At 35.5% G+C, this 26314-nt stretch overlaps 2 protein-coding genes and 1 long non-coding RNA gene across 8 annotated transcripts; 2 read left to right on the top strand and 1 right to left on the bottom strand.

Annotated features, from left to right (window-relative positions):
* The first annotated feature begins 10327 nt into the window (after nt 1–10327).
* LOC110787278 (uncharacterized) lies at nt 10328–18886 on the top strand. 6 transcript variants are annotated; one of them, XM_056827977.1, is made up of 9 exons: nt 10328–10522; nt 11197–11282; nt 15374–15431; nt 15521–15821; nt 16427–16576; nt 16798–16926; nt 17354–17462; nt 17840–18237; nt 18329–18886. In XM_056827977.1, exons 1-9 carry the CDS (start codon nt 10487–10489, stop codon nt 18373–18375), a joined length of 1314 nt encoding a protein of 437 aa, XP_056683955.1. In that variant the 5' UTR covers nt 10328–10486; the 3' UTR covers nt 18376–18886. The 6 variants fall into 6 exon arrangements, with proteins under 6 accessions (XP_056683955.1, XP_021847562.2, XP_021847564.2 ...); XM_021991870.2 differs by having other exon boundaries at nt 10331–10522; nt 15334–15431; nt 15507–15821; XM_021991872.2 differs by having other exon boundaries at nt 10441–10522; nt 11197–11986; nt 15507–15821.
* Nucleotides 18887–18981: 95 nt separating this feature from the next.
* On the bottom strand, nt 18982–22634 carry LOC110787279 (uncharacterized). The gene is made up of 3 exons (XM_021991874.2): nt 22483–22634; nt 19926–20082; nt 18982–19240 (listed from the first exon to the last, which is right to left on the bottom strand). The coding sequence occupies exons 1-3, from the start codon at nt 22483–22485 to the stop codon at nt 19194–19196; spliced, it is 207 nt and encodes a 68-aa protein (XP_021847566.1). The 5' UTR covers nt 22486–22634; the 3' UTR covers nt 18982–19193.
* Nucleotides 22635–22790: 156 nt separating this feature from the next.
* Nucleotides 22791–24032, top strand: LOC130460638 (uncharacterized). Its single transcript, XR_008920537.1, has 3 exons — nt 22791–22975; nt 23376–23468; nt 23764–24032. It is a non-coding gene; the product is annotated as an uncharacterized lncRNA (long non-coding RNA).
* Nucleotides 24033–26314: the final 2282 nt, after the last annotated feature.

Here is a 26314-nt window from a genome sequence, read left to right as displayed (position 1 = left end):
AAGTGTTCATCCTTATTATGTCCAGAGGTGTTCCTCGGTTTCAGAGTTCAACTGATCAAATAAAAAGATAATCATAGCCTATGATTCATCCGAGCACGACCATGCATTTCACAGTTTCTAGCTCTCCGAGTGGCCTTGTACAACTTTTAAGCATCTCATCCCGATTTATGGGAGGACAATCCCAATCTTGCGATCTTGAGATTAGACTTCGTTTGATAGGTGATTACCTGAGCGTTGCCTTTATAGCCTCCTTTTACGGTGCGACGGTTGGTCAACGTCAAAGTAACCAGTTCTCAAACAAGTAATCTCAAATCACTCAGGTATTGAGGATTTAGTGTCTAATAATTTTAATGAAATTTACTTATGACAGATTCTCATCTCTTACAGTAAAGTTTCATAGGTCTTGTCCGATACTAGTCTTCCCAAAGTAAGTATCTATGCAAATGATTGTGACATTGCCATGTCCACATAGTTCAAGAAACAGAACTACTAGTCATCTTGCATTCTAATCGTCTAACGTATTCTATGCGTCCAATTTTATAGAAAACTCCGACTAGGGACCATTTTCAACCTTTGACATTCAAGTTCACTTGATAGACATTTCTTAGTCACAGGACTGGTCCTGACAGTCTATCTTGAATATATCGTCAAATTTGAAGGGACTCATCATTTAATACTAAACCAAGATTAAATGGAATATGAAAATACATTTCATATATGATAAATGTTCAACCCCATTGTTTTACAACCATGGGCCTCAAACCCATCTTTAAAACAGTTCATGGAATTCAAAGCTATGCTTGATTTCCAGTGCTACAATGTAAGTGTTGCTTCTCACTTGTTGCATAGGTTTAGTTATCATGCTTTGCCAATCTTAATATCCTTTTCATCGAATGTTCTTCGAGATAGATGATAAGATCTTTTGAGTATGTTTATTTTGTGATCTAGTCTTTCTCGCTACAATGGTGGTTCTACGCATTTCTCAATGAAGAACCATCAAGTTAGCAGACCTTTTCTTCCTTCAAGAGTGGTTCTACGCATTTTTCAATGAAGAACCATCAAGCCAGCAGATAGGTGATCTACCCAAGTTCAGTGAAGAACTTTAAACAACCCTGTTTTATTGCTTCTTAGGCAATAATCACTTTTACTTCAACTGTTTAGGTTGCTAGTGATGCTTTGTTTGGATTTACTTATCCAAACAGTTCACAGATATGTGGAAGACTTTCCAGTTGTATCTCAGAACATAGAAATTAATATTTAATTTCCCACGCAACAACTCATGGTCTCCAATCCATGTTGCCATTTCAAAACACGATGCTCTATAGCTCGTCCTTATCAATGGTTAACTCCAAAGGGTCTTGCTTGATCCTTTGCCAGTGTTTATGCGTGTAGCATCAATATTTAGCATATCTTTATTTCCTTGAATCAAGAACTATTCCTATGTACCTTTTCAAGTACCATAAGTATTCTTGATCTCAATCTAGTTGATCTTCACTTAGATCAATAATGATTGGTATATGTTCGTCATGCCTAAAGTCATACGATACGTTTTTGGCGATCCTCATATTATATCATACATGATAAATTCTTTTGCAGAATAATTCACAATTGAATTCTATTAATGTAACTTTAGCTTATCTAGTTTCAGTAGATACTAAATCCAGCTAAATTCTTTGACATATAATATAGGTTAAGAATCTTATTTAGATCCTTTGATGTTTAACTTAGTAAATGCTTATACATAGTTCAAACATTCTTTACTTAGATTTATTCACATGGGTCGAATATCTCCAATGGAGACTTTCGTGTTTGATTTAGTAAATGCCATTACTTAATCCAAAACAATATCATAAGATCTTTGTAAATAGATCTTAATACCCAGTATGTACTAAGTTTCGCCATGGTCCATCATTGATGAATAATTTCAAATCTAAGTCATTAGAATTTGAATGTTATTTCACAATAGAGAGATATGTGTGTAATACACATAGGACCAATTAAGTTTTAAGTACTCCCACCAAACTTCTTATATATCTATAAGAATCATGTATATTTTATGAAACTAAAATGCTTATTAGCTTCACTTAAAATACAGTTCCAATTCCCAATTGCTTGCTTAAATCTGTACTTAGATTTCATAAGTTAGCATTCCTTTTCAAGCATTTATTTGGATCCACAAATCCTATGACATACCATGTACATAGTTTATTCCAACATTTGATTGAGGAATACGTTTTGTCATCCAATTGCTATATGTACCAATATGCAATCATTGCTTGAATATAGACTTGAGCATTACGATTATGCATGAGGTTTCAACACAATCCACACCGTGAATTTGCTTGTAACTTTTAGCAACTAATCTAGCTTTGTGTGTGAACACAATTCAATGTTTGATGGTTTTTATCCTTTAAAACAAACTTGCAACCAATAGGTGTGAAAGTATTCTTGCAAATCAACAAAATTTCAATTTTGTCATCAAAACATTGAGTATGTTTTATGGCCTCTAACCATTTAAAACATTTGAGTCTATATATGGCCTCTAACCATTTTAGGGAATCTGGGTTTCGTCATAGCTTTCTTACAAGTCACAAACTCATTAATCTACATGATAATAGTTTGACTGCAAGTTGTAGGTTTCTTCACTATTTAATAGAAGAATCGCATAGCTTCAGTGACCTGAACTCCATGATTCTTCACTATTTAATAGAAGAATCTCATAGTTTCAGTGACTTGAACTCTATGCCTACTTGGGTATAGAACATCAAACAATAGAATATCAATAGCTACTTGAAAGTCCTTTGAATATTCTGTTCTCCTTGAAGCACTTGTAAAGTCTTCTAAGAGATGTTTAGTCTTTAAAGCCACTTCTAAAGTCTTTAAGGGATAAGTTCGGATTTTTTGAAGCACTTCGAAAAGCCTTCGGAATGTCCGTTTATGTTTGTTGTTCGCCTCGAAAACTTTCGAGGTCTATTTTCTCCCACTTGTCATTTTGGAAACGAATCTCCAAAAGGACATTATTTCGAGCAAACAAACATTATGTTCTCAAAAATTCGTGGTAGAAACAATACCCTTGTGTCTCATTTGAATAAATCACAATGAAACATATATCTATACTTGGGCCTTAGTTTTTTGAATAACAAACACTAAGCTCCCACTGAGTTTAGGAACTCTTTAGATATATTATGAAAAGATATTCTGAAATTACTTTTCAATAGCTTTGACGAATTTGGTTTAGTTTGGTGGTAGTTGAGCATTTTGTTTTAGAATTTATAGGAAAAAGTCTTTATGATCCATCATTAATCGAATCAAGTACTAATTGACTTCGATTATTCCAACTAAGATATGCCATATCTTATGGAGCTAGATTGTGAAATTACAACACACAATCATTGATGATCATATTTGGTCTCAAGTAATCATCAACATGATCTAACCTAGATCTTTATGATTTCTTGCCAAGTGTATTTTATGCTTCTGAATCTTTGAACTAGCCAAACAGATTCAACTTATATCACATTTGAGTAAATAAACCTATATTCACTCAAATCCATGTGAAATAATAAAGTCATAAAACCTTTCTTTAGCTTTGAACTCTATCGTCTAGGCGTTCTAACAATAGTTCATATTCTTTGTTACTTTCAACAAGTAAGACTTGCTTGTCTTAAGTTGATCTAGAAATCAACCAACTTTCAAAAGTCCATTAAAATAGAGCTTTTGAATGTTAATTTGTTGATATGGTCTAAGCAACAATGCCAAAGATTAGTGGAACTCAAATCAAGGGTTTGATTTGAACCTAGTAAAGAGTTGTTTGTTTTAATCAAGCATATTGACTCAACCCGTAATTGACCATTTCACTCAAATAAACAAACAAACATTGTTTTTGTTTTTCTTGAATGTGAGTCTTTCTGTGTTTGAAAAATAGAAATTTAGGTATGCTGATTATGGAACAAAATAGCCATTAAGTTCCAGCCTTGAAAGGACTTAAAACAAACTAGATGACCCTACAACTAATGTAGCATTGCCATGCTTCATTTCCTACTTGTAGGCCATTAGTGTACACTAGCTTCCATTGTTTGAGTTATTACCGAAGTAAGAACCTCAAGCGGTATATGATACCAAGGAAGTTTGATTGCTAGGTCACTTCTCTTTAAACATAAACTTATAGGTAGAAACGGAATCGTAAATTCCTTTCATTTGTTCCTCGTTTTCCTATTTCTTGTACCCTTTCTTATAGTCTTAAGAATTGAATTCTTTAGTGTTGACTTTTATACTTTGTTAGACATGTCCAATGTCACCCCAACAAGGTTCTTACCATTTAATTTATGTTGAATATTTTGTTTCAACTAGATGATCTTACCAGAAGCTTCTAAAGTTCTCTAAGCATCGATCTATTCAAATGTCTAGGGACTAGACTCATTCGAGAATTAAATGGACAAAGATATTAGGTTGTTTAACCATTGGTAAAGCTGAGCGTTTAAACTCAATGCTTTATGATCTCAAAACTACATTGTATTTTGAATTCACAAGCACCAATCGGTTTGCCATTCGATTTTGATACTCGAAAACAACCATAAAAGTCGCTATAAGAAACGTACATTTTAAATTGCTCACTTTCTCTCATTTCCGTGAATCGTTCTTGGATTCACTACCAATCGAGGAAATTTACTGTTACCTTTCTAAAAGGATTTATTGCAGTGCAAGATATTTAATTATAAACAATAATTAAAACATATATTGAAGCATGCAAAGTCTAAACATTTATCATGAATAATAACTTGAAAATGAAAGCAATCATGCAATTTAAACAAGTCATTAGCATTTTATTCGAATTATGTGTTCCGGCAGGTGTGAATAAAATGATTCCAAGATCCTAAAATCATTGAAGAACTAAGCACAGTTTGTCGACTTAATCCTAAAACATCTTAGGTAAGCAAAAGCCTTTTGCTAATAGTCTAGAAACTACTCTTGGTTGATAGGTACGTCTAAGAACTTATTAGGTAAACCTATCGATTTTGCCACGACATAAAAGGACTCCTTACTTATATCGTTGAGTTTCACCAAAACTAACATGTACTCACAATTATTTGTGTACCTTGCCCCTTTAGGACCAATAAGTAACACCTCGCTGAGCGAAAACTATTACTAGATTGATGTAAAGGATATCCAAGCAAGTGTATATTTTGGCATGGCACCTTTTAACTCAATTTTTAAGTTTGGAACTTAAGGCTCTTACTATGTTGGTTAGATTTTAAGTGAACTAAAATCCTTAATCATGCAACATAATCAAGCTTTTGATCTCATGCATTTTAAGACATATTTAAAAGCAATAAATAACTTAAAACATGCATAAGATAAATGTGATCTAGTATGGCCCGACTTCATCTTGAAGCTTTGACTTCAAAGTCCGTCTTGAAAATCTCCGTGGGAGGCACCATTTTCTTCAAATAGGATAAGCTATAACTAATTACAACTATTTGATGGTACGCAGACCATATTTGAATTGAAAAATAACTTTTGGTACTTTAGACCAATTACATTCAAATTAATGGTACACAGACCATATTTTCTATCCTATTTGGGCCATACTAGTCACTTCATAACCTGCAAAACAGTACATATACAATATATACCATTCACCCATTCATTATCATGAATGGCCCACATAGCTGGTTAGTAAAACACATTATGCATCACGTTAACATTTGCAGCAATTAATCAAGGGCACCAATAATCTACCAATTATTCAGTCCTTATTAATTCTAATCAAGTTGTTTTAACCTTAAGGATTTGTAGACCTAATCAAGAGTTTTATGACTAAAAGGGCTCCCACTTAAACCAATAAATTCATATGCTTTACTAATTTTAAACATAAAAATGTATTTCAAGTCTAACTAGAAACATACAAATTTAATTAAAATTTAAAGCTCATATAAATTTATAATTGAATCCAAAAAGTTTAATTCAATTTCAGTCGTATTTAAATTAATTCATGATTTTAATTTTAGTAAAATAATTAGAATAAATAAAATTTATTATAATTACAATATTCAAAATTAAAATCCAAGAAAATAATTTAAATTATTAATTTTAAAATTAATTAAAATTACGTAAACTGAAAATTTTCAAATTAAACATTCAAAACGATTTAATCGCAACGCAAACACCCTACGCATTGCACGCCCATGGGCCGCACGCACACAGCCATTGTTGGCCATGTGCGCGCAGCCCATGCGCTCGTCGCATAGCTGCTGCATCTTCCATCGCAAGCCATCGCACGCTGTGGTGCTCGCTGCGCGCGCGCCAGTGCTCGTTGTGCGCGCGAGCCATCGCTCGCTGTGCGCGCGAGCAATTGCGCGCGATCAATCGCTGGGCGCAGCGCTCGTGGCACGCGAGCTTGCGCTGGCTGCGCGCGAGGCTGCGCGCGCTTGCGCGAGGCAGTGCGCGTTGTGGCGCAGCTCGCTTGCTGCCCACACGCGACTGCCATGGCTTGCCTTTCGCCCATGCCCATACGTCCATAGCTCGTGGCCCACGACACAAGGCAGGGCTGCTGCCTTGTGCTCGTGCACCATGCCTTGCTCATTGCATTCGTGCCGCATGGGCGACGAGCTCCCTTGCTCGTCGTCGCATGCCCGCACTATACAACACCCCTTAAGGGTAACACGAAATGTCCATTGCTTTGTGCGTGCAAGTTATATGAACGAATCGCATAAAAATTTAAAATTTATATTTAAAATTAATGACAAATTAATAAATAATATTAATTTCATAATTTTAGGGCGAAAAATCGAAAATTTATTATTCAATTGATTTCCGATTGTCATGGATTCAATTCTAGGTCATAAAAATTTAAAATTTATCATAAATTTACAATTTTTATGGTGGTTTTTAATCATAGGTTTCTAATTAAATTATAATTAATTATGAAAATCAAATTAATTCTAAATTATTCTAATTTTCAACAAATTAATCATAATTACAAATTAGATTGCATAATTAACAAGGCTAGGCATTCAAACTTGTTAAACATATACAGTAGGTCAATCAAAAATTCAAGATTTATCAACAAGAATCGCAAATATTTAATTTAACATCTTAAATTTACGAAATTTTGCATTCGAAAAACTAAAACCTTCGAAAAGTCATAGTTAGGCTTCGAATTTGAGAATTCTGGGTTCGGCAGAAAAAAACTTTTTTTGTCAAAATTTTAGAATGCCTTTTACATGCGGAATTGACACAAAAATCACTCGATTTGGATGAGTAACGAAGAAACTGCCGAAAAACTGCGTACGTATAATTGAATAAACGCAATTTGCAATTAATTAACAATTACGAAAATTAATCACCCCTTTTAATTCTTGAAAATTTGTAATATTTAACCATGTTCATGAAATTTAGATTATGAAAATAATAAGAGGCTCGTGATACCACTGTTAGGTTATGATACATATGACAATTCATAAATCATGCGGAAACAACCATTAAGCCAGGAATACATATTATTTACACATAATCATATAGCATAATTTAGATGCATACTCTTTGTTGCGTGCCTTCCCTAGCTGCGCCCGAACCGAACAAGAACAAGTCTTTAGGACTTCAAGTGTCGTCCCTCCGTAGATAGTCCACAGCACGTCCGGATCCGCCTTAAGATTGACCAACTAGAATCGCCCCTAAGGTACTAAAAATTTTCGGCACTTTTGAGCAAGATGTGTGACTGAATTTTTCTCTCAAAAACTCACTTTGAATACTTGAATAACTCTCTGAAAATATGTGACCCTAGGCACGTATTTATAGAGTTATGGAAAGGGAATTGGAATCCTAGTAGGACACGAATTAATTAAACTTAGAATCCTACAAGAACTCTAATTAATTAATTTATCCTTTTAGGAATAGAAATTTAATCATGTACTAATTCTAATAGTTTTAGGAATCGTGCATGAACACAAACTCACACACACACGGCAGCCACAAGGGCCGCCCATGCGCGTGCGTGCGAGCAGCAGCCCACGCAGCGAGGCCCACGCAGCCGTGGCCTTGGCACGCGCTGGGCCTGCCTTGCGGTAGGCCTGGGCGCTGCCTTGGCTGGGCTTGTGGCGCGCGTTTGGCTTGCTGGGCGATGGCCCGACTTCGTGCCGGGCCTTCGTCCGGCAGGCCTCGTCCGATGCTAATTCGTACGATACGCTTCCGATTAAATTCCCGGTTCCGGAATTCATTTCCGATACGAACAATATTTAATATTTCCGATTCCGGAATCAATTTCCGTTTCGAACAAATATTTAATATTTCCGTTTCCGGAATTATTTTCCGATTCCGATAATATTTCCGATTCTGACAATATTTCCGTTTCCGGCAATATTTCCGATTCTGGCAATATTTCCATTTCCGATAATATTTTCCGATACATACCATGTTTCCGTTTCCAGCAACATCTACGACTTGGATAATATTTATATTTCCGATACGATCCATATTTCCGTTTCCGGCAATATCATCGTATCCGGAGTATTCATTTCTTGCCTGTGACGATCTCAGCTCCCACTGAAACCAAGATCCGTCGATTCCGAATATCCATAGATGGAGTATCTAATGTCATTAAATACTTGATCCGTTTACGTACTATTTGTGTGACCCTACGGGTTCAGTCAAGAGTAAGCTGTGGATTAATATCATTAATTCCACTTGAACTGAAGCGGCCTCTAGCTAGGCATTCAGCTCACTTGATCTTACTGAATTATTAACTTGTTAATTAATACTGAACCGCATTTATTAGACTTAACATAGAATGCATACTTGGACCAAGGGCATTATTTCCTTCACGAAGAACAGTTCATCGGTCGAGGGAGGTCGAACACATTGCTCGAAAACACATAAATTCGCCGGACTCCGAGGGGCTCCGTGAACTGTGGTGGCTACGGTGATCACCTATGAAGTTGTGGTGGGTGGTTTGGTTGGGTCATTGGGTGAGAGAGATGGTAAAAGAATATAGAGAGGTAAGATTAAAAAAAAATAGTGAAAAGAATATGGTAAATGAGTAAGGGTAAAACAGGAAAGATTAGTGACAAATAGGGCGTTTTGGTGTATTTGTAGGGCGTTGAATAACAACCCCCATGTTTTACCACTACAGCAACAACATTGACTTGCAAGTTTGTTGCACAAGTTAGTATATAATCCAAATTATGTGGCCCTTTTAACTCTTTTTTTGTCTGTGGGGGCCCTGTGTTATAGCCCAGCTTGCACATGCTATTATCCGGACCTGATTCCACATAGTGAAAAGGACTTCCTAATCCTAAGAAGCAACCACACACTTTATGTACATGCACTTAAGTGACATAAGTCACATAACTATTCTTCTTATACCGAAAGCAGTTTATGTACATGCATAAATTAGTCTTGTAAGGGTTAATCTAGGGTAAACATACATGCATAAATCTATTTACTGAACTAAATCAAAGAAGAGGCAGTATATGTAATATTAGATATATTTTTCTGTGATGAATTTCGAGCAATCTCTCAAGTCTTAATGTACCCATAGTCCCATACTGATAGTCACACCTTCCTTTTTATCAGGTGCAACAACACTAAACCTATGAACTAAGAAACTGGCCATGAAATATAACAGGTTACCTATCACATAACAAAATGTAGCTAAGACTTTTTTTGAAATTCGTCCGAGCTCGAGGAATAAGAGTGCAATATGCTTGATCATTGAGGTAGTACTTAGAATTCAGGAATGAAACTATGAGAGAGAACATCCTGGTATAAAATGCATAATCAAATGTTTGAAATCATAAAATTAAAGGAGTTTCCTAGCTAGCTTGCTGTTTTGTCTGAGGCTTCAGTTAGTTCACAGGCAGCTAGAGAGTAAAGCTTGCTATAGTATGAAATGTAGCAACATAAAATTGTAAAAAAACAAATGCTCGGCTTCTATAACAGAAAATGCGGTTATTTCTTGTAAAAAAATAATACGAAAATGCGATCCAAAATAAAAATAAAAAAATTGAATAGCGGTTTATGATTAACCAGATAACCGTAGCGAAACTGGGGTTAACCGCTCATACAATACGGTTACGATTCATGAAAATGCCGAACCGAATCCAATTTCGGGACGGTTAACCACCCTTAGATACCCTACCCGGACGGCCGGACCCAAACCTATTTTAGAAAACACACCCCTGGGCCCCGGAACCCCAGTACAACAAATCAAGTACCAAAAACATAAAATGTGTAAACCAATAAAAAACGAATCAAATATATTCCTGTTAGAAATTGACAGTCGTACGGAAATAAAATCATTTGCCCCTTTTCATTCCCTTTAAGTCTTTAACTTCAATTTCCAACTACTCGGTACTCGTACAAGTATCCTACCCACTAGTACTACCCACCATTAACACCACAATTCACTCACAATTTTCATTCCACTTACCAAAATTCGAAGCCAATTTTACAGTTTTTGAAGAGAGATCAACTGTAATCAACCAACAATATGGATGATTTCCACAATCAATTTACGGTGGAACCAGTTAAAACTTCAAACCCCCTTTTATATTTTTCTCCTTATTCATGTTTGTCAATTTTATTTTATATTTTTCCTTTCCTGAGTTCATAATTTCGGGTTTTGGTAGAGTAGTTTCCTTGTAATCTAACTTTTTATTTTTAAAAGTAGAAATTGAATTTTCCTACTTTCTAAACTTCCTACTTATTTTCGTATTTTATGTTTAAATGTTACATTTGGTGTGGGGGTGCATTTAGAATTTGAACAACGTGGGTGGAAATATATCTTGGTTGATTTTTTGATGATCTGGGTTTGGTTTTGTTGGTACATTTTCTGAATTTTAATAAAAGCTCTAATTTTTGGTTGATTTTTTGATGATCTGGGTTTGGTTTTGTTGGTACATTTTCTGAATTTTAATAAAAGCTCTAATTTTAACATCTTGAAATAAGACCCTTTTTGATAGGATATGGTAATAAAATAGCACAAATCTAAGAATTCATTTCTTATATTTTATATTTAAGTCGGAATCATAAAATTCAAGGTTCGTGAAACACTGAAACTACCTGACTTGGATTGAGAGAGTTGATAAAACATAATTTAAACGACCATGATATTTTGCATATCTTGTCCATTAATATTGCTTGTTTCCTTCTTTTACCTTGTACTTGTGAATGAGTCGCTGGGAATTGAATTATGTACAGGTAGAAGCATGTGAGATATGTGGGAATATTGGCTTTCTTGATTGCAACTTCCTTTGCTGCAAGTGCAAATTAACTCGTCAACATGTGTATGGCAATCTTATCTCTTCTAATTACTTCAATTTTTTTTTATGTCTATTATTTTCTATAAAATATAATCACTCTATTTGAAAATGATATCCAAATTGACAAACATTATAAGAGCAACTCCAATGGTGAGCCACATGGCGGTGTAGCTAAGTTTGCCACATCAAATTTCTAGCTACAATTGATTTAAGCCAGTAGCGGAGACAGGGGGGCTGGTAGGGGCAGCCGCCCCCCCAAACATAAATAAAATTTTGATATATATAATAGAATAGTGTTGTTATAACCATTAAACTCCACTTGCTTCAGTGGTTTGAGGGATTATCAAGTAGATATGTGGCACTATGACACGAGTTCGATTCTCTCCTCTAGGTCTTACTTGCGTCTCTTTTTTTATTATTTTATTACTAATTAGTTCAAACACAATATAATGTCAAATGAACTACTTTGGTTTAGTGGTAGTACGATGTGGCATTGGTCGGTAGACATAGTGATCGATTCTGTCATTAGCAAAATAGGTTTTTTGATTTCTATTTTTATTTTTTATTTTTTATGTTTCAACGTCTATGATTATATTTTTTAACTCTAAAATTGATCTCATTTTTTTATTTCTTTATTATAATTATACCTCGTATTTCATAATATAATTGATTAATTTTTTTTTTTTTTTTCCGACATCACTCGTATGACATCAACCGCCCCCTCAAAGGTAAAATCCTGGCTCCGCCACTGATTTAAGCTACAAAGTTCTACATGGTTGGCTACAATACCCTGTAGGACTCTATAATAATTAATTTATTTATTTGATCCAAAATAAATTTTTAATATTCAACAAGATTTTGAGCTACCTGCTCAAAATAGCTACAAGATTTTGATAGTTGTTTATGTCATTGATGTACCAATAGTTGGGTACCTGCTTTTTAATTTTTGTGAGCAAATCCATTTTTTAACCACTGAAGTTGCTCTAAGCTTCTACACATTTGTGTATATTTTTATTCACCATACAAGCAAGGCTATTTTTATGCCCATGTAGTTAAAGATGGTCGTGGGCCGGGCCAGGTCGGGCTTCGTGCCGAGCCCCCAGTCCGTGGGCCTAACCGGGCCGGGCCCAATCTAGGCCCACGATGTATCGTGTCGGCCCGGGTCGAAAAGTTCCAAAAAGGCCCAGGCCCGCCACGAGCCCACGGGCTTTCATGCCGGGTCGGGCCGGCCCGTCGTGCCTAAGGCTAATTTTACAAAATTGTGCATGCTTTGTTGGTCGGGTCGAGTCGTGCCGTGCCTTCTCGTGCTTTTTCCAAAAAATTAAGGCCCACGGCCCACGACTTCATTCCCGTGCCGGACCGAGTTTTTTCCGTGCTCGGGCCGAGCCGGGCTTTTTTCGTGCCGGGTTGGGTCGGACTTCGGCCCGCCCGACCCACAACCAACTTTACATGTAGTCACTCCTTACACATTACAAGCAGTGGCAGACCTTGAACAGTTTTACAAGGGAGTATGTAATTAAACAATTATACACAAATTTTAGGGGGTCCTTAACTAAAAATACACTACAAAATTTTCCGGCCGGGGGGCAAAAAGAAATAGCTTTGGTTGTACCCTAAAAATTTCCAATCAGGAGAGTCGAGCATGAATATGTGATTTGACTAGGTAACACTTCGACTCAACTGAATGCCTGTCGGGCTATACCTAAAGATGGATACTGGTCTGGCTGGGTCAATTTCTTTTTAAAATGCAACTCAACCCCGACCTTTGCCTACGTGCCCTCGTGGCGGGCAGGACCGTCGTTCCTAAGCCTAATTTTACTAAATTTAACTATTGCTTTGTCGTGTCGGGCCTTGTCATGCTTTTTGCAAAAACAAATGCGGCCTAGGCACGGCCCACGGCCCATGACTTCCCGCCCGTGTCAGGCCATGCTTATTTCGTGCCCTCGTGGTGGGCAGGACCGTCGTTCCTAAACCTAATTTTACTACTTTGATTTGTAATAGTGCAAATAACATGAAATTTTAGCAATTAATTAAGTCGAGAAAAGAGCAAAAAGATGGAAATAAAAAAGAAAAACATGAATTAAATAACATTTGATGTTAAATGAATAAATTTTGAGTTTAAATGAATAAATTTGAGTTAAATGAATAAAAGTTGAGTTTAAATTAATTTAGGAAAAATTGATATTGACAGTCCCAACTATGACCACATCACTTTTAAAGGTCTCAACTTTTGATTATTCTAGAGTGGTCTCAACTTTGAGGCATGTTTTTCCAAAATGGTCCTTTAGTTTATTAAACTGTTAATTAAGTTGATTTAAGCATACCATACTATTCCATTTACTTCATTTAAATAAAAAATATGATTATTGCACGAGGGATATGAGTCTTAATTAAGTTATTTAGCATTTAATTTTAACTAAGGGACCATTTTTGGAAAGGACTATCTATAGTTAGGACCACTCTGAAATAATCAAAAGTTAAGACCTTTTAAAGTAAATCGGCCATAGTTGAGACCAATAATATCAATTTTTCCATTAATTTATTTACGATTATGCCATTTGTTTGTCTCATCATATTATTCGTGGGTACATGTCTCTCTTCATATTACAAACTATATATCATATCCTTCACAGGTTTCCTAAGTCCAATGGACTTCTACCTCATATCATATTGATATATATACTTCTACTTCATATCATATCATTAAGATACAACATAACTCGATAGCACATGATATTATATCCAACACAATGCGTGCGTGATATTTTATTTGAATATTGCAAAGATATAATAAGAACTTTTTTCATTTAAAGTTCTCAAGAGTTTCTTTATATAATAGAGATATTGGGAATGGAGATTTAAAAACCCTCTTAGGCTATGTTTGGTTCAACGAAAGGTATCACGTATGGGTTTCAGTTTTAAAAACATGGGTTTATAATGTATGATACATAGAACATGTCCCGTCCGTGTTATTGTTGTGGTGGGAATAAGAGAGGGTTTCTAAATGCCAAGTGACTTGTGACCAAATTGGACACAGGTCACCTAATACAACCACTTTTAGGCTCTGTTCTTTTCGACTAATTTTGACTTATTTTAGACAAAATTAGTTCAGATAATATAAGTTCAGAAAAAATAAGTTGTTTTTAGACATTTTCACACACAGATAAGTTTATTTCAGATAAAATAAGTTTAGATAAGTTCTGTTAAATTCAGATAAGTTCAGATAAGTTAAGTTAATTTCAAATAAGTTCAGATAATATAAGTTCGGTCAAAATAAGTCCGATAAAACGGAGCCTTAATACTAATAAAGAGTATATCAATACTAATAACAAAAGTGGCTCTTATTGTACCAATTCAATTAGGAGCATATTGATACACCAATATTACACTAATCAATACCTATACCAAATTAATCAATACCAATAAGAGTCACTTGTGAATAAAGGGCTCTTAATCCCAACCATAAAATCTCATGGCCTTAATCAAACAATAACAACGCCTTCACTAGGAGCATAATAATCCTTATTGCCACCCCTTATTCCTTTAAACATCTCCTAAGCTTTATTTTATTTTGGTGGTTTTCCTCTCTTGTAAAATCTCTATATGGAAAAGGAGGTTTCAAATGATAAACTTAGTTAGTTATGCTGTAACTTTTCGCGGCTTGTTCGTTTAAAAGAAACATAATTAGTTATGTTAGAAACATTTATATACAGTTCAGTTTCGACTGCAGCATATGCTTACTTGATTTTAGTTGCATATCACTGTTAGTAGCAGATAAGATTCTACTGGTAAAAGAGGATGAGGAATTTGTTTGCTGAAGTTAACTTCAGAAGCTAGGTTTCTTGGCAATTTGGTAGTACTGTAGTTTACTGTATGTGGTCTTCAGAGTTGGAGGATTTCACATTTTCACTTCCTTAAGACCGTTATGTGCTACTACGTATTTTCTATTTTTCAATGTTGACGACTTCTAACTTTGCTTCTTGCATCTTCATGAACATGAATAAACTGCTTTTACTTCAAAGAAATATTTATTATTTGACAGCCCCATTTCATTTTCGTTTATATAATACTCCAGGTATTGCATGAAAGTAATGTGTGATGATGATGCTGACCAGGAAAACTGGGTTTGTGAAGAATGCAAATCCTGCAATCAGATACCTTTGTCAATACCTGGTACCTTTTCAAACTTGTGGTAGAATCCATATATGATTTTGTGAGATTTTTGGCAATGACTAATTTGTTCTGCAGCTCCAAATAAACAGCCTACTGGCACAAGGTTGAGGATACCGATTAAGAAACCTCCTCAAAATTCCAAGGTGCACTATATATCCCCCGAGGAAGCAAAAGTCTTGGGGTCTTCATCGAGCACATCACATTTTGCGTTTAGCCCCCCAGTGAACAAGCCATATGAGTCCAAGATGGAAGTCGTTCCACCATCCAATCCATCTCCTAAATTCAGAATAAAACCATATCTTCCAGTTGGGCCTTCAGGAAGCAGGGAGCCCCTGAATAACTGGAGCATGCCTAGCTGTATTAAGGATGAAAAAATGGCAGCTTTTACTGGTATTACACCCTTTTTACTTCCATTCTTCAAAGTTCCTTGAAATATTTGTGGTGTGTGTGTGTGTTGAAAGGGGGGTAGTTGGAATGTTTAGGCAGTGTGTAGATGGAACCATTTCCAAATCCTAGATCCTTTACATGTCTAGGCAAGGAAGCAATTTTTAATACTACGTATTAACCAATTAGAAATCTATGCACAGTCTGTTTTCAATTTTCATGAAGCTGCAAATAAACCAGATTTGGACTGATAATCATGTCTTTCTGTGTGTACAAAACCCTTGTTTCAAGTGTCAGCTATGAGTGAGCTGCGAATAAACCAGATTTGGATTGATGAGCCCCAGACATATTCATTAGTGGATCAATGAATTTCTGCAACCCCAGTCCTGGCTAAAGAAGTTCCATAATTCATAATTAGTAAGAAAATGTATAAATGGGTACCTATAGCTACTTTGTTACAAACAAGATTATGAGTTGCATTAGAGGGTTATGGGGTGTCATAAACGAAGGTCATATCTACATTTTTCTTGCACAGAAATTATTCAGCTTAACTGATGCAAATATACTGCTCAATCTCAAGTGATCAACTTGTCTTCATGTGCTTTTCTCAGATGGACCTGCACGGCAACATTGTGGGGAAAATCAAACTGCTAAGCGCGTATCTTTTGGGGAAGTTCCCAAGCCTGGTGTGGACAGAGACAAAACAAAATTAGGCCACACTCCTGTTCAGTTAGGCCAGCGTTTTCCTGCTGTAAGTTCAGGTACATCTACCCTCAGATATGCAGTAAAATTTCTGCTCAAGATGATTTATGATCGTGGAAGATGCTTACTATGAGGTTATATCAATCGTTTACTATTGTATAAGATATGCTTTTCCTTATTAAAAACTTTCTTATGCTACCATAACATCAAAGCACCAATATCCTTGTAGCTTTATTATTTAGAATATTCTTCTCAACTTGCCTCTCGATCATTGTTCCAGATGAACGTCCACAGCGATTTTGTAAAAGAACAACTTCCAAGTATTTGTCTTTGGGAAAACTTTATAAAGTTGACATAAATCCAGATCGCACTTCTCAGCTACTCCAGTCTTTTCCAACTGGAAGTTCAGGTATGTCTGTTACTCAGATAAAAGAGATATTTTTATTCATAATTTTCATCATGGTTCACATATACTACTACATTACTATAATTTTACTTATAGAGATTAGTGTGAATGGTATCTTTCTTCATAAGTTTTAGCATCATTCATCAGAGACATTAATTAACGATTGTGCCCACTGTCCACATATTATAATGTGTACTAGTGAGTCATTATATCATATGGAACCATGAAAAGAAACAAAGCAACAGGTTCTTGGTTAAGAAAATTGTTCCATGACCCATGTCCTCAACCACATTATACCATAGGCCGATGTATATGTTTCTTTAATATAAGAGTTTATTTTCATCAATCCATAACTATAACAATTGTTGTCAAGTTGTCCTAAGCTGTAAATTTATTTTCCTGAATGATAGTTAAAATTACGCTTGAACAGGAATCAATGTTGGTGCAGAAGCGCAGACACAGAAAATTGACTCTCCGAATAATACAGTGGTCCTTGATAGCTATCTACCAAACCATCCTGCAATGACGCCCACTTGGAGGTGTGTGTTACACTTGACTTTTGATTATAACTGCGTTTGTCATCCTCCTTCTATATGTAAATACAGGTTCTTGCTAGATATTGACTTGAATTTCATCTCTGCAATGTAACCTGTATTTACATATATAATCTTTTACTTGTAAGTTTTAAGAAGTGCGTCTCTCACTGTCTTGTTTAGGCGAACATATATGATATATATACATCCCGGATTCATTTGTTAAAATGTATTACAACAATGCATTTAGCCAAATATAAACAGATGTTCCTAAAACATATCTCAGTTTTTCGCTAAGAATAACTTTGTAAGGTGTGGTGGTTTGTTTGCCAAATCTTTTTTCTTTCATATCTCACTTTTGGAAGTCTTGTTTGGTGTACCAGGGGAACTTTTAAGATCAGAAATGAAGCATTGCCATGTAATATATTTGATGAAATTCAAGCACATCCTCCTTGTAAAGTACATAGTAAAGTGTACAAGCTGTCAAAACAGTTCCCCGAGACACTTGAATTTGAAATGCTGCCTCAATGGAACACGCGAATCAGTATTTTTGAGGATGATATCCCTAGTGAGCTTGATATCGGACTCTATTTTCTTTCTCCTAGGATGTCCGATTTGAACAGAGGTTCAAAACCGGAGATTACATCAACTGTTGGACATGAACAAAGTTACTGCCTCCTTTTGGAGTACCTGGACAAGCATGAACTGCTCTTGAAAACTCAGATTGATAAAGTGGAGTTGTTAGTTTTTTCTTCCAAGTATTTGCCAGAGGGTTCTCGTAGTAAGCTTCATCCTTATATTCCTTATACTGTTCCAAGTTTTGTTGATGATAATTGATATCTCCGTTTCTTGACAACATTTTGTAACTGCAGAAATATACCGAAAGCATTTCTTGTGGGGAATACTCCAGCCTTGCTGACTGAAGACAACTCTGTACGCTAATAACTTCTCGTTCACGTGGTTTCTCATCCTTCCTAACCAATCTGACATTTTAATCCTTCAAGAAGGTGAAAGTAAGTGCAAGAATTCATCCTATTTCAACTCCTAAGCGGAACTAGGAGATACGGTCTTCCAATTCTAAGTTCGGGGTAGTTGTGCTGGTATGTGAACAACTTGTGGGCATGGTTTTCTTCTTTCTCTATTAGGATGTTTGTTGTGTTTTATCAGCATGGATAATGGTATTCATGGTGGTGAATTGGTGATTGGTCAATTTTATGGAGTTTTACATGTCACAAGTTAAGGTTTAAGACATAAGGATTACTGAGGTGTTTAACCTGTTACGAAGCTCAGTTGACTGTCTGTGCTCTGAACCATGGTTTTGATGTTTATGTTGAGTTAGATTGAATATACATACTTGTAATGTTAATGTACATGAACTGATATTAACTTGTATCCTAATTGATATAATAAACATTATATCCTGGACTTCAGTTTTTTCTTCTTTTCCCATTAATCAGTTTGTTATTAAAGGCTTTAAATCAAAACAAACTCTGCACAAGATATTATATAGAAGTCATTCTTCAACTACGAGAATACGTATTTAACATTATAAATAAAATGCCGAGAGTAATTTCATCAAAATACAAGATAAAATTATATTTCCACGATAACATTTAGCATTAATTGAACTTCACAATCTCTAGGCGACACCAGCATGACAGTTCTCTGGAATCCCAACTAAAACTATAACACACTACTAGCCTACATCATCGGCGGCAAGACACTTTCAGTATATCTCTAAGCCATCCCGCCAGTAGTGGCTGTCCTGATGATCTGAAATAGAGCTGCAAAAGCAAAAAAATCAATGAATATGACAGTAAATCAATGAATATGACAGTAAATCAATGAAGGGTTGAATTGTATGAAGGTAAAAGAGGACTATTAGCCTACCCTGTGTAACTGATAAAGATGAGACATACAAAAGGAATGAGCAACAACTTGCACAAACATGCTTAATTATACAAGATTGTGAAAGCGCCTTTTTCTCGTGAGATGTACTCACTCCCAACTTCAAACTAATTAAGGTAGCCTTCTAACCCAGAACATTACTCCAAGGCCCTAACTAACCTAAGTACCTAACCATTTATAGAAGCAGCAGCTGTAAGCATTTTCAAAAAACTAATCACACTCCTTTCCTGGCTTCCCCAATTATTGAAGGTCACAAAGAAACATGCAAACAAATGTCAAATTTGCATGTGGCAATATTAGTTCAACAGAAACTCAAGTTAAGATGCAGGTATTATTTTCACTATACAACAATATCCTCCCCCACCCTTACTACTAGCGTAGAGATGTTTAGTGTCGCAGGTCCTCGCAATTGTTTCAACTTGCGAGTATATGCTGGGGTAATACAAATTGAGCAAGATTCAGTTGGAGACTAAAGTGGTAATGATGATGTGACAAATGCAAAACTAGATATTGAAATGCAGGATAGCACAAGGCAATTTGAAAGTAGAAGAAAGCGCTTACATGATCCGATAACAACAAACACAAAGAATCCAAGCAATACAGGTCCAACAGGATACGAGTTTCCCTTCTTTGTTGTGGTTTCGGCCACTAAACCTCTTTTCTTGATGTTCTTGTCAAATTTCTCCACCTTCCTCTCTGCAAGACGCCTTGAAGTTGTCTGTACACGATAGAAGAAATATTAGAAAAACACAGACAGCAACGGAAAGTGGTTTTTTCCAAATAAATTTTCGCCAAGTAAGCTTTGTAAAGAAAAATGAATTTCACAGCAAGCAAATGATCCAACGAGAAATGGACAAGGATTATGTAAACCTAAAGCTTTAGACCAACAAACATAATCCTATACAGTACAACAAGGTTCTATAGTATATTACTCCTTAATATCAATTAAAGATATAAGTTACGTAAGTGGACCAATTGTGTAAGTTGTGCCCCTGTTTTTCAAATAGGGATTTTCTAAGTTGTGCCCCTGTTTTTCAAAATCTTACTTGGGCCCTTTCTACAAAGTCTTGTTGTACCCCAGTACTCTTAAAATTAATCAAACTTACCCCTACTGTTAACCTCACGTTAACATTCTATATACCAGTATGTTTATATTTTGTCTTTGTACTTTTTTATGAGCCAAGACCACCACCTTCCTCCACCAATAAATGAACCCTGCCACCAACCACCAGCCTCCCCTCCCATAACCGACCACCAACCCAACTTTCATTCCTAAGCCATCTCTCTCTGACGACCCTCCTACTTCTATTTCTCTCCTCTTCCTCCATTCTCATACCCCTAACTTGAGTAGTGTCTCTTCCACAAGCAGACCAGATGGGGAAAGAATGGGGCATTTGATGGGGTTTAGGAAGGGAAAAGGAAAAGGTTACTAAACTGCTTCCCAGAAGTCGGTGCCTGTAAAAGGGGGAGGGCCAGAGGGGTCTGCAACTGTCGTTGGGCGGAGAAGGAGAGCCGGACAGGCTGTCGTTGGTTGGTTGGTTGCAGAAGGGGGAAGGAGCCAAGGTGAGAGAGAAAGGGGGCAGCCTGATGGAAGAAGGGGGAGCGAAGAGTACAATATGGGTGTTGGAAGAAGGCAGCAGCAGGAGGGGTGGTTGGTTGTTAGAGATTGGTTTGTGGTGGTAAGAAAGCAGACTACTGATTCAAAAACGAAAAAAAGAAAAATAAACAAAGTGACTATACGTCTGCATTAACATAGTAAAGTATTCCAGTATACTTGTCAACAAATCATTGGCTCATCTATTGTATCCTCAAGCTCTAGAGAGGTAATCATCCAAGATAAAGTAATTGAGATGAATTAGGTTAATTATCAATGCCTTCCTTATTGATATCGGCTCTTCTTCTCCAATCTTGACAAGGGTTGTAGGATTGTCTCACTATGAGATGACCTCTAGTTAGCTCTTACTTTATACACATATAGCTTTGTATACTTGCTATCCGCTAGGTCACGGGTTCAGAAACATCCTCCTTATGAATAAAAAGGTAAGGTTGCGTACATTTGAACCTTATGTAGCCCATCACTAAATAACGTGAGTCTTGTGCATTGGGTAAGACCTTTAAATCTTTGTATTCAAGACGATATGTTGGCTATCATCAGATTCATCACATCTTAGAGGGAAATTTCAAATCCCCGGGAAAGCTTCAACTCTCCATCGGTCCTTTAATATTTCACAATATTGACAAACAATGTGTATCTTGACTCTTCGTTTCACCGAATCGCCACAAGTACCCGTGTAGAAATCTCAATCACTCACACATGGGTGTAGCAGACACTTCTCTTTGGACAAAAATCATACAATTTTTTCATAAAATGGCTATGTCAATTGTCTATATCAAAAAGCAAATTGAGCATTAGACTACTTAGCATACTAGGAAATTCTGGTTCAGTAACTACTAGCATATCAAAATTTACAAATTGGTAAGCTAGAACGCTTAAGTGTATTATTCTTTAAAGTACTTTAGGATTTAGCCTTGAAGGATGTGTTTTTCCAAATTCAACAAAAACATAGTTACATATCCATTAATATCTTCCGTAGAGCCATAGAGGCCATTAATTCATGCTCTACTATTCCCCTCTTATCGACAGAAAGTCAGCATCGGGGCCCTTTGTATATGCTCTAAGCTTTCACTTTCCAAAATTGGAAAATCAGACCAACCCAGAAGCTCAAATTCCTCTAAATATATGCACACGAGTTCATCACATAAATTGGTCAAATAATTCAGTGACTAAGAATTTATTTGACCGTCAGACTAAATCCAATATCTAACATCCATAAATAGTTACAAGATCAACATCAATCCACAAAGTATAAGCAAAAAACTTTGATCAAATCACATTGGCTACAGAAATCAACGTCAAGCATATGCACACAAAATAAAAGAAATTGCTTAAATTTAATGGTCGAAGCCCTAAAGTAGGCTAGATCTAGGCTTAAATTGAACTAAGTAAAAGCAAAATTATGAATCTTGTTAGGAAAGAGATCGGCGGCGAAAAGCTATAAATGTTTAATAAAAGATGAAATCTTGCAGAAAATAACGAAGAGAGAGTTAATTGGAATACCATGATTGAAGTCGAGATGATGAGATCTGGAGAGGAGGAGGAGAGAGAGAGAAACGTTTGCTTGGCTTTCGTCCTCAATTAGAACACCGGTTGATATGAAGTTGTTAGATTTTGTTCTTTATGCACTAATCAATATTTATTTATATTAGAAACTAATGCGACAATCCTACATTGTATTGGGAAATACTTTAAAAAGGCCATGTATGCAAAGGCGGTAGATGCGTCTGCGTTTGTGTTTGTGTTGTATTCATCTAACTAGCTTTTGCCCAAATTTTTGGCTGGATAGGTATGCACGCAACTCAGCGTGCATACTACCTTCAACGATGCCGTTTATGTAGTTTTAGAGGCAATCTCCCCTTCCTTCTTTAGCGCCTGACTCTGTGTTCTTTTTTTTCCCTTTTCTCTTTTATCAAGCTTGTTTTCAAATCATTCCCTCTCCTCTTCCCTTTTCAGATTTGTTTATGATAATTTTGCAGCAATTAATCACCCCAAGGTATTTTTGTTCAGTTTCGTTTATCTTTTCGCTAATTTTCCTTTTAATCTTCTCTTTTCTTATTCAATTTGCTAGTCTGAAAACTTTAATTTCTAGCTAATTAAGTGGAGTAAATCCGCATTTTGTTTTCTTAGTATTGTTATTACCCTTTTTTTTAAATATGATTTTAGTTTATAATGATGGGTGTTTAACGGTTCTTCGTTAAATTGCCCCTGCTTTGTAATCATTTCCTAGATTATCTTGTTTTGGGGATAATTTTTTGATTTTCCTTTTTATTTTTGTTGTTAATATGAGATTCCTATCATAATTATGCATTGTTGAGGTTGGGTTTTGTGGCGGAGGACGAAATTGGGGATTGAAATGTGTCTGATGTTTGATGTGTTCTCTTGTTCTTGTTTAGGAGTAATGAAGAGGTGAGTTTTGGAAATAGTGATGATGCGAAGATGATGGATATTGAGGAAGTAGAAGTTGTGGATGGCCAGGCATGTTTTAGGTAAAATCTGTTTACAATAATTCTGAACATATCTCACTTATATTCTGAACATGAATCACTTATATTCTGAACATGAATGCCTTTGTTTTAAATTTATACGAAACTAATTTTATTCGTCTTTGAACATAAAGTGTTAAGGTATGAACATTATTATATTATATGTGAACATTTTTGTTGTTGCTATTAAGTTATTAGTATAAACCTATTTTATTTTCAGATAATAAACATGTGATGTTAATATTATGTACAATGTACAATTATAACTGAACATCCTTTTTACCTTTGTTTTTAACAGTATGCAAAGAAGTAATAGTGGTCAAGAAAATTACACTTGAGAAACTGAACATTTCTATTTTTGTAATATCTAGAAGGAAATATGTGGTAAGAGAGCATTACCGGGTGTTGTTAATACTTTGTAATATTTTGTGTAAGTATTTGAACATGTATTGTCTTAATTATGAACATTGTGTGTCATGTTTTGAACATTTCACTTCAATTTGTGTTTTAGTACATTTTAGGGTGGATTTGGATCTCAATCTAAGAAAAAGAAAGTAATATATTCGATGTATGCTCTAAATTATGCTAATAAGGTATATTTGAAGATTTTTTTTGTCTTAATATATTATTCATTATCTTTATTAATTTCATGTGGTTCCTTTTGAATGTACTCTCAATAGCGGGATTGTCTACTTCTCTTGATGTTCGTGTATCGCTCTATGATGAGATTATGGCCATTTTTGATAAATAGTTTGATATAACGATTATAGATATTTTATTCGTCGAATATCAATATGTAATACATTTGAACATCTTATTTACGAGTAATATCTTACGTCACTTTCTTAAGTGCTTGGCGTTTAAGTTTCTTTTTGTATTTTTGTTTAGATTGGAGAATGGTTAGTTCAAAGTTCATTATTGAACATATGTAATGATTAAATGAACATATGATCTAATACATTGAACATAAGGTGAATCGTATGTGCTATAATAATAAAAATATAACACATAAATTGCCTCAAACTAACCTTTTCCTTCCTACCGGAAAATCATAATATTTTTAACTAGTTGAACATAATTCGGTATAATTTGAACATAAGACTTGAGAAACTGAACATCACACAAAAGTGTTCTTATTTATGAACATATCATAGTTTTATAAAGTTGAATTTTTTGTGTTATAAATTGAACATTGAACATCATCTTTTATAAGTTGAACATGATGAATTATAAACTGAACATAACAAATTCTGAATCAATATTCAGAAATTACTAAGGGAGGGCCTTATAAATTATGAATAGAAAAAACTTTTAACCCCAAAAAAAATTATAGAAAAAGAAAACTCCTTTATCAAAAGAATGAATAAACATTCAACTGAAATCTTGATCATCTTAAACTCCTTTCGATGTTTATCTATCAATCCATCAACAAACCCAGCCTTATAGTATACCTCGCTCCCACCAGATCTCCCCACCTTATCTCCTCCAAGAACTCCATGATTTCTCCTCTTTTTCATCATCATCTTTCTCCGCCGACTTCTCCAACATTTTGATGAAGACTTTGACGGAGGTTATTGCGATGGAGTTAGGGTTTGATTGAGGACTGATTGATGGCGATTTATCGCCGTAGATGATGATTTAATCACAATTTGGTCGGTCATGAGAGAGAAATCTCAGAAATTTGACGGTGTTTCAATGAAAAATCAACTTGAAAGATGAGAGAGAGAGTGTGCTTGTGGATTTGCTGCGGGTTTTGCGTGTAGAGCAAAAAAGCCAATGATACGCGTCGTTTGTGTGCGTATGCAGCTATTACTGGCTGATAGGTATGCAGCCATTAATTATTATTATCTCCTCCAAGAACTCCATGATTTCTCCTCTTTTTCATCATCATCTTTCTCCGCCGACTTCTCCAACATTTTGATGAAGACTTTGATGGAGGTTATTGCGACGGAGTTAGGGTTTGATTGAGGACTGGTTGATGGCGATTTATCGCCGTAGATGATGATTTAATCACAATTTGGTCGGTCATGAGAGAGAAATCTCATAAATTTGACGGTGTTTCAATGAAAAATCAACTTGAAAGATGAGAGAGAGAGAGTGCTTGTGGATTTGCTGCGGGTTTTGCGTGTAGAGCAAAAAAGCCAATGATACGCGTCGTTTGTGTGCGTATGCAGCTATTACTGGCTGGATAGGTATGCAGCCATTAATTATTACTAGCTTTTGAGTCTGTTCATAGAACGGGCGGTTAGAAACTAATGCGACAATCCTACATTATATTGGGAAATACTTTAAAAAGGCCATGTATGCAAATGCGGTAGAGGCGTCGTGTGACTCGTGTCAATTTGCGTTTGTGTTTGTGTTGTATTCATCTAACTAACTTTTGAGTCCGTTAAATCGTTCATAGAATGGGCGGTTGTATAGTGGTTGTTCAGATATCTTTTGAAGTTTTAATTAGTGAGTACTTGTGATTTTTGGTAATATATGAATTAAATAGATGTGTAATTTGAAGGTTGGAAAAATATAAAAATTATATGTTGAATAAATATTGGATGTTAAAGGGATGGAGTGGAAGAGATTAATGAGCATATTAGACTATTAATAACTTGATGTTGAATAAGGAAAATGGAGTGGAAGAGGCATTAGAAGTTGTAAATCATAGAAACAATAAAGAAAAATTGAAAAAAACAAAACAAAATGATGGATGAAAGGAGAGTTCCACATGGCTTCTAATAATGAGATGTCATATGGCTTCTAATAATCTATGGTGTTCCTTTTTATAAACTAGGTATAGATTCGTATAATATGATAAATCGTTGGAAATTAAATCGTGTTCTAGATGGTTTCGTACT

Source organism: Spinacia oleracea, chromosome 5, assembly GCF_020520425.1.
Source record: "Spinacia oleracea cultivar Varoflay chromosome 5, BTI_SOV_V1, whole genome shotgun sequence".
Lineage (NCBI taxonomy): Eukaryota > Viridiplantae > Streptophyta > Magnoliopsida > Caryophyllales > Amaranthaceae > Spinacia > Spinacia oleracea.
The sequence above is the reverse complement of the archived record's forward strand: the minus strand, read 5'-3'. Positions and strand labels throughout refer to the sequence as shown.